General features: G+C 38.4%; 1 protein-coding gene across 1 annotated transcript in view; it reads left to right on the top strand.

Moving 5' to 3' along the window:
- The window catches only part of Dcaf10 (DDB1 and CUL4 associated factor 10), a 49,418-nt gene that overhangs the window by 13,201 nt on the left and 24,077 nt on the right, over positions 1-12,140 (top strand). Inside the window, exon 3 of the mRNA XM_057790491.1 lies at positions 10,811-11,008. Coding sequence (XP_057646474.1) covers positions 10,811-11,008 — 198 coding nt within the window. The remainder of the gene's footprint in view (positions 1-10,810; positions 11,009-12,140) is intronic.

Below are 12,140 nucleotides of genomic sequence, written 5' to 3'. Positions count from 1 at the left end.
GGTGGCTGAGGCCTGTAATCCCAGCCCTTGGGAGGGAAGCAGGAAGACTGGGAGGGATTTAAGGTAATCTTTGACTATATGTTGAGTTGGAGGCCAGCCTGGACTAATGAACCCTGTCTCAAATGCAAAATAAGCAATGATAACACATTTTAAAATAAAAAATTTTAAGTTTAATTGATCAGATGAACTTTACTCTTTATCAGTGATGAGTGAATTGGAAGTTGGAAAATAATACCAAAATACTCATCCAGTACATCAAAAAAAGGATTAAAAGGTATTAAAAGTTATGAGTATATAATTAAAATACAAGATTAACTGAGAAATTACAATATATATAAAGAATTACAAAACTGGACAAATCCCAGCATTTAGGAGACTGGAAGATCCCAGATTTGAGGCCAGTTTGGGACTCAAGTGGAAGCTTATTTCAAAATTAATTAATCATTTAATTGTAAAAAATAAGTTACCGAGATTTCTGGGAAATTAACTTGATAGCTGTTCAGACTATTTAGTAATAAGAGAGAGCCAGTTTCTTTAGACTATGAAACGGTCATCGTGACTCTGTATCTGGAGAGGTTGTAGTAAAAACTCTAGATTAAGTCTTAAGTGGGAGATAGGGAAATGGCTGAGTGGTGTTTGCTCTTCCAGAAGGTCTGGATTCAATCCCCAGTGCCCACATGGGGGCTCACAACCCCCTGTAACTCCAGTTCCAGTGAACCCCATTTTAGCCTCTGTGGGTACCAGACACACATGTGGTACACAGACATACATGCAGGAAAAATACCCATTAGCATAAAATTAAAAAATATTAAAAGTAGCCAGGTGGTGGTGGTGCCCACCTTTAATCCCAGCACTTGGGAGGCAGAGGCAGGCAGATCTCAGTTGAGTTTGAGGCCAGCCTGGTCTATCAAGTGAGTTCCAGGACATTCAGGACTGTTGCACAGAGAAACCCTTTCTTGAAAAAATAAACAACAACAAAAAAAGTTAAAAGTATTAAAAAGCTGTAAAGTTAGAAGTATAAAGTAAACTGACAGAGGATTTCTTCTCTGCTGATACAAGAAGAAAATGGAGTGTATTTGATAAGGCAAGGCCATGTACCACATTATGTCAGATAAATATAATCCAGACCAAGGAATTTTAATTAGGTGAAATGTTCAGTGTAACTATTAATGGTGCAGGAAATATAATTCTGAGGGTTTGCCTTTACTTTTGCATTTAATCTGTTTAAAACAAAACTGAACCTAAAGCAGTAAGCTAGTAAGTAAGCAGTGGCATGTGCCAGTACACTCAGCTGTTTATGAAGCTGAAGTGGGAAGATCACTTGCAGCCCACAGTTCTGGAGCACAGAAAGACCATCTATTAACAGTTAATAGTGCTGGAGATGCAGCCAGTGTCAGTGCTCTCCTAGCACCTAGCATGTGGGAGGCCCTGGGTTTGATTCTCAGCATTGCCTTGCAAAACAGCAAGACAAAGAGGCAATTAAGGGTAGATAAACACTGTCTAGTAGAAATGTAATGCTAGCCAAATTTGCATTTTTATTAGTGACTATATTACTGAAGAAAGGCAATATTAATGTATTTAGCCCAATAGTTCCAAAATACTATAATTTCAACATATAATCAGTACAAAATTCTTGATATTTCACTTCCCCTTTGTAATGTTGTCTTCAAAACCCAGTGTGTATTTTATACTTAGAACATATCTCAGTTCACACTGGTCACATAGCAAGTGTTTGAAAACCTAGTGGGAATTATAGATGCCATATTTGACAATGTGACTTTACACAGTGGCAACAATAGGTTAATGAGGGAAAGTTTATAGTGTGGGATGGTGCAATATAAGACCCACATCATGTTTAAGAAGAAGACAGAGCCGGGCGGTGGTGGCGCACGCCTTTAATCCCAGCACTTGGGAGGCAGAGGCAGGCGGATCTCTGTGAGTTCGAGACCAGCCTGGTCTACAAGAGCTAGTTCCAGGACAGGCTCCAAAACCACAGAGAAACTTTGTCTCGAAAAACCAAAAAAAAAAAAAGAAGAAGAAGACAGAAATATCAAGCAATTTCAGACATTTTTAGATCAGCACATAATTAAATGTGTGCACAAAAAAAATGCTTAAAGGAATAACAAAAAATCTTATAAATACAATTTTATAGTTTCCAGACCACTAGAGAGGGAGGACACGTGGCCAGTTCAGTTGAAATAGGAAAGCTTAAATTGGTTTGTTGTTGTTGTTGTTTTTAATTTAAAGCAAAGGAAGGATAAGAAATAGAAGTTTAAAATTTAGATCTTTCACAGAAAACATAGATTGATATTAATTAAAAGACAGTCTAGAGCTGGGCCTGATAATGCCTTTAATCCCAGATCTTGGGAGGTGGAGGCAGGAGGATCTCTGAGTTCTAGGACAGCCAGGCCTAAACAGTGAGACTGTCTCAAAAACACAGAACAATAACAAAAACTAAACAAACAATCTGCAATTTGAATAAGAAGAGGAATAATTTATATGATGTATATCATATAAATTTATTTATATGATATTTATATGGTATATATATCATAAGAAAATAAATGTGAAAGCTAAGATTATCAGTATTGGACAGATGACAGAGCAAAGGAATTAAGGGTAAAAGTAATAGTGTTTGTAGTCAAGGGAAAACTCAAGATAATAGCAACAGAAACAAAGTGCCTAGTGATGATGTTTTGATAGTTGTGGGCAAAGCTAGTTAGTGTAAACTCAGTTGTTGAAGAATTAAGATTGCACATTTCCAATAAAAGAAGTGTTGAATGAAGTAGTTATATACATGTATGTACATTTTAATACAGAGTTTAATGAATAGGAAAGAAAGGAACTCTTGAGCCACAAAGTAAGTAGAAGCTGTAACAATGAGGAGTAAACAGACTTCAGCTTTTACCTTGTAAGATCTGCCAACTGCTGGTGACCCTGAGCTTTTGTTTTGACAGTAATGAGGAGTACAAGGGACAGAAAACTTTATTCTAGGGTCAGCTCCATATAAAGGTTCTTCTAGAAGACTATAAAATCTGAAACCCAAAAGATCTCACTTTCAGTATAAAGCACTCTAAATCTAGACTAGCATTGAGGAAAGGGGTTAACTACAAGCCAGTGCTCATACATGCTGATCCTACTCTACAGCCCAACACCTCCAGCCAGCATCAGGAAGTTGGATCAAAATACCTGTAAAACAAAAACGTTAAATCAGCCAGGTGTGGTGACCCATAGCTCTTAATCCCAGCACTCTAGAGGCAGAGTTAGGTGGATGTCTGAGTTAGAGGCCAGTCTGGTCTGCATAGCGAGTTCCAGGCTGACTGGGCTTAAAAAACAAATGCTGGTTGTGGCACATGCTGGTGGGATTCGCTGAAAGAGGTAGAGGCAGAAGGATTAGAAGTTTGAGGCCAGCCTGGGCTACACACTTAAAAGACAAAAACAGGTGTGATAGTACACACCTTTAATCCCAGCACTTTGGATGCTGAGGCAGGAATATTTTGAGTTCAAGATCACCCTGGGCCGGGTGGTGGTGGTGCACGCCTTTAATCCCAGCACTCGGGAGACAGAGGCAGGCGGATCTCTGTGAGTTCGAGGCCAGCCTGGTCTACAAGAGCTAGTTCCAGGACAGGAACCAAAAACTACGGAGAAACCCTGTGTCGAAAAATCCAAAAAAAAAAAAAAAAAAACAAAAACAAAGCAAGTTCCAGTACAGCTAGGGCTACACAGAGAAACACTGTCTTGGGAAAATAAACAACAACAACAAAAACCCCACAAACATGTAATTCCTCTCCGAAGTAAACACAGTACCATAAAAAAGCTAACTCTCCCCAAATTAGTCTATTAATGCAGTGAGCTTTTGACTAAGATACATACCATCAGAGATTTTCATAAAACTAAATTTAAACATTTTTGTTGGTAGTATGCCAGAAACAACTGAAGATGTTTTGGAGAATAGATGTGGGAATAGCGACCCTTCCTGATACGTGACAGTGGAATGAAATAGATCACCTAGAAGCAGACCTATGAAATATGAACATTTTACATAAGAGCAGGCATTGCAACTTGGTGGAAAAGATGACATTGATTATATTCATGAAAAGTAAAACAAAATCAGATCCTCACACCATAGCTGAGAATAACTTCCACGTAAAGACCTGACTGTGAAAGCAAACCTTAAAGTTTCAGGAGAAACTAGAGAATATACTTACGTCTTATTGCATTTTTTTATAATTTATTTAATTTTATTTTATGTGCATTGATATGAGTGAGGGTATTGGATCCCCCAGAACTGGAGTTACAGACAGTTGTGAATGTGGGTGCTGGGAATCGAACCCAGGTCCTCTAGAAGAGCAACCAGTTCTCTTAGCCACTGAGCCATCTCTCCAGCCCAAGAAAGTATTTTTAAGATCCTAAAAGCATAAACCTTTAAAGATTAGTGAGTTCAGCTGAGTGAAATAAAACGTCATTGTAGTTTTGTTACAGAAACCCTAACAGAGCCAGGCAGTGGTGGCGCGTGCGTTTGGTAGGCGGATCCCTGAGTTCAAGGCCAGCCTGGTCTACTGAGTGAATTCCAGGACAGACTCCCAAAATCACACAGAGAAACCCTGTCTTGAGAAAAGAAAGAAAAAGAGAGAAAGAAAGAAGAGAAAGAGAGAAAAAGAAAGGAAAGAAAAAGAAAAGAAAGAAAAAGAAAAAAGAAAGAAAAGAAAACCTACCAGTAATGGAAAGATAAAGGCTGATAGAAGATACTACCAGTCATGAGCAGAAGGATCTTGAGTATGTTAAACCTCCCAACAACATGCAAAAAATCACAGTACATTTGAAAGGTTTTCAAGCTCATCAGCTGTCAGTGAAGAAATACAGGTATTGGCAGTGATGAGAAGTAACCCTTAGTTATATTGATAGTCTAAATGGGTAATACAGTTTTCAAACAGTTCAGCAATGCCTGGTAAAACTAGAGTCATCATACTTTTAATTAATACACACCTTAACCATGTGAATTAGGTGCATAAGGGAGGAAGGTTCGTTACAGCATTAGACTAAAAAAGAAGGTAGAAATGACTTGATTATCTGTTAAGAGGAAAGCAGATAAAGTTTAGTGTACAATGGAATACTATACATCAGTTAAATGAACCAAAAACATCCCAAAAGTATAAGGATGAGACAGAAAAGCAAATTGTAGATTGAGTTGTATAGTGTGATGCCATTTATATAAAATTGTACAGCTTCACAAACGTAAGCTTGATGAAGGCATGCATTTGTTCTGTTTTATCCTAGCACCTAGAACTGTGCCTTGTACATAGTGGGTGCTCAGTAACTATCTCCAGAATCAATTGGATATAAAAAGTATGGAACGATGAATACATACATATTAATTTGTGGTATGAAACATGTGCATGGGGAATGACAAATTTTGGATAGTGGTTCCCTCTGGAGAGGGAGGGAGGGGAATGGGCTCGGGGAGGGACTCACAATGTACTTCAAATGTTTATATTTTCAGACAATTCTGAAAGATAACGAAATGTTAAAATTTGATAAAGCTGGGTGGTGGGTATCACAGGTGTTTGTTATATTCATTTTAATTGTCTCTATTTCAAATATTTTATAATTGAAAATTCTTTTATCTCAAAAAGAATAGACTTGTGTCAAGTTGTTTGCCCCTACTCAAAGTGACATTTGACTAACCTGTTTGAATTCTTTATCAGTGTCAACTCTCGTGTGCTACTGTCAGCGTGCTGCCACAGCACGCGTGCCTACAAATTTGAATCTAGGAAAACGGATTTTGAAGTTTGTGTAGAAGCACAAGTAACCTAAGAGGTTAAGGATCTGAAAGGTCTCTGGGTGCATGAACTTACATGTGCACTACTTAGTAATACTAACGTACATTTATTGAGTCTTTATTGTGTTTCAAACCAGTAAAACACTTTTAATATGCTATATTGTTCAAGATTTTTAAAAATTTGGATGAGTCGGGGACAACAGGTGCTTTGCTGCCAAATCTGACAGCCTGAGTTTAATCCCTGGGATCCACATGGTGGAACCAACTCCACATGTGCACCAAAGAGTGGGTGTACAGACATGTGCGCGCACACACAGATTAATTGAAAATGTTTACATTTGTTTTTTGAGGTAAGGTCTTGCCAGGCTGGCTGGTCTTGAACTTGTGGTCTATCTGCCTCAGCTACTTTGATGTTTATCATGTCTTCATGTGAGATAGATGTCATATTTGTTTTAAGAAATAAGGAAATAATGACTTTTTATTATAAAGAGATTTCTTCAAGGCTTCATGTACAGGAAGTAGTAGAAATGAAATTATACATGGGTCCATGAGACCACCTCTCTGTAACACTCTGCAGAGATGTGGGCATACATGGGTCCATGAGACCACCTCTCTGTAGCACTCTGCAGAGGTGTGGGCACACATATATTTTTTCGGTTTTATTCAAGGCAGTCATTTTGCACATTCTTGGTCATGTCTTTTAGTTAATTTTTTAGTTTTGTGGATGTTAATTTTGTAAAATAATGATAGTTGAATATTTTCTGTTCATGTTTTAAGAAAGAAAAATGTTTATGTTAAAATACATTTTATAGGCTTACTTCTTATTCCTGAGAACTTTATACTAAGATGTAAGAGTCCATATAGCAGTCTAGATCCCTGTAATTATGAGGTTGTAAGGAGAAAGCCTCAAGGTAAAACTAAGAATATACACTCAGTGATGTGGCAATAATCAATGTAGCATCTACTTAACTATTTGTTGTTCCTGGGTTCTTGTGTTTATTTCACATAATGTAAGACAAATACAGTATTTGCCAGCTGAGGGGAAATGCATGTGTAATTTCATAAAACTAAAAGTGATACTAGAGAAATGGTCAAGATACATGTAAAATCATTGGCAATACCGATCTGAGATGAAAAATGTCAGAAAAAAGCAATGGAAATAATGGCACAAGAGATACCTAGAATTTCATGAATATCTCACTGTCTCTTGGGACAGTTGATAAAATCTGAGGATTTATGGGAAAGTGATCTTCATTATAGAACAAACCAAATATGAAGGGAAGATAAAATATTCTATTATAATTTCATTGCAGATATTATATCAAAAAATACTCAAGATTTAATCCAGTTTTATGAATTTACATGTAGTTATTAAATGAAGAAGAGTTTCTTTTTGTGATTTTTTTTTTTTTAGTTTAAGTTTTGTTAAATATTCAACAGTATTTTGACTTGGACAATGAGACGTAGGTCCTAAAAGAAGGCACTTTCAGTTGCCTTTATCCTTTTCCAGTTTTCCTCAAATAGAGAGCTTAGCTCCTCCAGACAGAAGTCCACCCAGAGCTTTTATAGCCAACTTAGAGTTTTGTGGGCACAGTTGAGAAGTTCTGATTCAGACATATTTTAGTGTTTGTGCAAGAGGAGCTCCTACATGTCAAAGAATGTAGAGTTAGAAACATCTCATAACTTTTCCTTTTCTAAGACAGCTTGTCATGTAACCCTGGCTGGCCTTGAACTCACTGTATAGCCATAGATGACCTTGAATTTAGGATTTCCCCCTACTTCTGCCTTCTAAGTGCCTGCTGGGATTGCTTCGTGTATACTAAGAAAGCACTCTACCAACTGAACTACATCCCAGCCCAACAGTTACAGCTTTCTAGGCTATTCTAAGTGTTAACTGGAGAGGAATGGACCATGTATCCAAGGGCTATCATAATACTTTACTTTCTGTACATATACATATTTTGGGATTAAAATTGCCATAGTGATATCTTTACACACTACTTTTACTACTATATGATTTAGTCGCTTTACCAGTATAAAAAATTTATCAGTTAATCCTTTGAGGAAAAATGAGTGAAAAAGTCAAAGTATTGAATTTTTCATTAAGGTAACCTCAATTCAAATTATTAACTTTTACTGTAAGATTCTTTCTACATTTTAGAGATTAAAATATCTTCTATGCAACGATTACTTTAGTTATTTTATTACCAAATACTGAAAAGTTGATTTTTTTTTTCCATCTTAACTTTTAAAATAAAAACCCAAAAGTTTGGGGATCTGGTCATCTAAAGGATCTTAAAATTCCTATGAAATCATCTCACTATCTTAAGAGTCTTGGAGTGGCCAGAAGTGGTGGTACATACCTTTTATTCCAGAAATTAGGAGGAAGAGGCAGGAGGCTCTCAGTTTGAGGTCAGCCTGGTCTGCATAATGAATTTCAGGTTAACTAGATCACTACATAGTGAGATCCTGTTTAGAGGAGGCAGGGAAGGAGGAGAAAAGCTATTGGGATATCAGCCCACTTGGGCCTGGTCTCTTAAAGGCTGTTGGGTGAAGGAGCAGAATGTGCTCCCACAGCAGGGAATCACTGCAGTAAGTCAGTAAATTCCCCATTTGTCTCCTCGACCACATATAGCAATCTTTTACATACCTTTGTGTTTCTTACCCCTGGAAGTTCCTATTCATTTTTAGTCAGTTCTCATTGTACTCTTTCCTAACCTATCTCTTTATTTTGCTTATTCACATAATAGTGTTATGTAACAATGTGTTTTTGTCTTCTGGGTAATGAATTTCTTTAATTCATTTATTTAATAAACATTTACAGATAGAACTAGAAATCTAGCTTAGTTGGTAAAGTGATTGCTTTTTATGCATGAAGCCCTGTGTTTGATCTTCAGCACCACATAAACTGGGCATGGTGGCCTACTTCTGCAGTGAGACAATCCTAAGTTCAGTGTTGTTTGAGGCCATCCTGGGCTATATGATACCCTGTCCTTAAGTAAATTAAATAAATAAGCACATGTGCTCGGCGCTGCAGCTCTAATCACTTGATAGGTACTTTACCCTGTCTTCAAGGAGTTTACAGCTTTCTAAAATTGCTCCTCATACCGCAGTGTTAAATATTATGAAAGAAGTGCAGGGGCCAGCCTAGTCTATAGAGCAAGTTCCAGACAGCCAGGGCCAGAGAAATCCTGTCTAGAAGTCTAAAGCGCTGGGGTGGGAAAATAGCTCAGTGGATAAAGTGCATGCATAGGAATCTCAGTTCAGCTCGCCAGCATCCACCAAAAAGCTGGACTCAGTGGTACTCACTTTTAACTCCATTCTAGCAGAAGTAGCAAGCTTCAGCTTCAGTCAAGATCCCCTTCCTCTATTGTGAAGAACAATAGAGGAAGACAGCCTCTGACTCCATAAGTGAACCTGTACATACATGTGCACATACAAATACACCACAATGCACCCCCCAAAATTAAAGAGTGATTGGGGAGCTTATAGCATATTTGTGAACTACTCTAGACTAGATAAAGATGACTGAATTTTATTTAAAAAAAAAAAAGTGCTGGCTTCCTGGAAGAAATGACAGCTAAATATTAAAAAGAAAACAAAATTAAGGAAGAAGAAGAAGGTGAGCCTAGAATTAAAGCCATTATAAGTAAGTCTACGGCCATACTGCCCCTAATGTGCTAGGCAGGTTCACGTGCCGTACTTCTGAGCAGAGGTTAAGCCAGCTTAGTATTGGATGGGAGACAGCCTGGGAATAAATAGGCTATTGACTTATAAACAAGCAAAAGAGACAAATCCATGATAAATTGCAGTAAGGTCATGATGTTGTGTGTGGATATTGATATTTTAGACAGAATTATATGTAATTTTATGTTAGAAGCTCCAGAATTTATTTGTTCCACTGGAGACTATGAAGTTGTATGTAACAGTATTTGCTAAAGATACTATACTACTATTAAACAGAAACAAAAGTGAATGGTCAGTATATAAGTGTTTGTTGTTACTAAGGACTGGGAAAATATTACTAAGGATTTGGAAATTAGTAAAAATTATAAAAAGTCTACATTATAGCATACGTAGCATAAGTCTGTCTTACAGTCTTCACTAATAAAATGTCATCGGAGATTATTTGGGGAATGCTTTTGAATTAATAGATTTAAATGGTGGCACTTCAAATCGCAAGTTTTGTATGTAAATTTGTTATAAATAGAAAGAGGCATTACTTATAACAAATCTCTATTAGAATCTTTTGTTTAATACAATGTCCCTTGAGCAGTCCAATCCTTAAAATCTGTTTTCTATTAAACCTTTTGTTTCAATCCCTGGGAAGATTCTGGAGTTCTTTCCTCCTTTCCTTCCTTCCTCCTTCCTTTCCTACCTCCTTCCTTCCCCTTCCCCCTTCCCTTCCCTCTCCCCCCTTCCGCCCCCCCTCCCCCCTTTTCCCTCCCCCCTCTTCCTTCCCCCTCCCTCCCCTTCCCCCTTCCCCCCACCCCTCCACCTTCCCTTCCCCTCCCCCATCCCGCCTTTCCTCTCCTCCCACCTTCCACCTTCTTCCCCTCCCCTCTCCCTTCCTCTCTTCCCCCTTCCGCCTTCCCTTCCCCCTCCCTCCCCTCCCCTTTCCCCCTCCCCTCCCTCTTCTCCCTCCCCCTCACCTCCCTTCCCCTTTCTCCCTTCCCCCCTTTCCTCTTCCCTCCCCCCTCCCCCATCCCCATTCCATTCCACCTTCCTTTCCCCCTTCCACTTTTCCCCTTCCTTCCCCCATCCCCCTCCCCTTCCCTTCCGCCAGCTATGTTCCAAACACCTATTCACAATTTCTACTTTCAAATAAAATCCACAGTGACATAGGCCAGTTATAGTGTGTTTGTATTCATTAGCAGTCTGTGTGGACTGTCTAGTGTGTCAGAATTGCTGGGGTTCTACAGGGAGGTTGCAGTCCTTTGGTTTCCATTGGTTGTACAGAGATTGTTTCTAAAATCATATTTTCTTTAAGTAGAGTTTAAATAAACCAGTTTTTCTTTTCTGCTTTTGTAGATTTCTTGATAACCGGCTATTTGCTACCTGCTCTGATGATACTACAATAGCACTATGGGATCTGAGAAAATTGAACACCAAAGTATGCACTTTACATGGTCACACTAGCTGGGTGAAGAACATCGAATATGATACTAATACAAGACTCTTAGTAACATCAGGATTTGATGGAAATGTCATTATATGGGACACTAACAGGTTTGTAAATAGGAGACCATATTAGGAATGTAATACTGTAAAACTTTTTTTGTCTTTAAAAGATGGTGAACAAGTTCAGTGTACTGATCTAGAGTTGGGGAGTGGGGTGTCAAAAAGTTAGCTTAATGTGGAGAAAAAAAAAAGGGAAAGTGATTTCTAGGCTGGGGACATGGCTCAACTGATTGAATGCTTCTTAGCATTCTTGAAGCCTGGCATTTGCTCCTCATCACCACATACAGCCAGACATAGTGATGTAAGCATGTTATCCCAGCACTCTAGAGGTAGTTGTAGAAAGATCGAAAGTTCAAGGTCTTCCTTGATTATATAGCAACTTTAGGATAGCGTGGGCTACAAGATGCTCCTGTCTGGGGACTGTGGGGTGGGAGGAGCAGGTGTGGTGGTGCAGGCCTTTAATCCCAGCATTCAGAGAAGCAGAGGCAGGTGGATCTCTGAATTTTCAGCAACCTGCTCTACATATAGAGTTCCAGGACAGGGCAATGTAGAGAGACCCAGCCTAAAAGGAAAAAAAGGAGGAGGAAGAAACCGAAAAAAGAAACCATGATTCCTTCTTTTATTACGTTTAGTCATGTATTAAAGCTAAAGATTTTAGAACTAAGAATATATATAGTTCAGTAGCAGAGAGCTTTTCTAGCTTGCATGGACCCACCACTGCAAAAATAAAGAAGAAAAGGGGGAAATTACTTGGGCAGGAGACCAAGGCATATATGTAAAGAAGAGAATTGGTTTATAAAATGAATTTCCTAAATATAAGGGAAAATATTTTTATTTCCTATGTGAAACAAATATTCCTCATTCTTTGGTTCTTTGGTCCTAGATGTATTTATTTTGTAGATTTTTTTTTTTTTTTTCGAGACAAGGTTTCTCCGTAGTTTTTGGTTCCTGTCCTGGAACTAACTCTTGTAGACCAGGCTGGCCTTGAACTTAAGGAGATCCGCCAGCCTATGCCTCCCAAGTGCTGGGATTAAAGGCGTGCACCACCACCGCCTGGCTTTATTTTGTAGTTTTTAAATTTTATTTTCATGCATTAAAAAAGCAGTTCTCGGGGGCTGGAGAGATGGCTCAGAGGTTAAGAGCACTAGCTGCTCTTCCAGAGGTCCTGAGTTCAATTCCC

This window comes from Chionomys nivalis, chromosome 16 (assembly GCF_950005125.1).
Source record: "Chionomys nivalis chromosome 16, mChiNiv1.1, whole genome shotgun sequence".
Classification (NCBI taxonomy): domain Eukaryota; kingdom Metazoa; phylum Chordata; class Mammalia; order Rodentia; family Cricetidae; genus Chionomys; species Chionomys nivalis.
The sequence above is the reverse complement of the archived record's forward strand: the minus strand, read 5'-3'. Positions and strand labels throughout refer to the sequence as shown.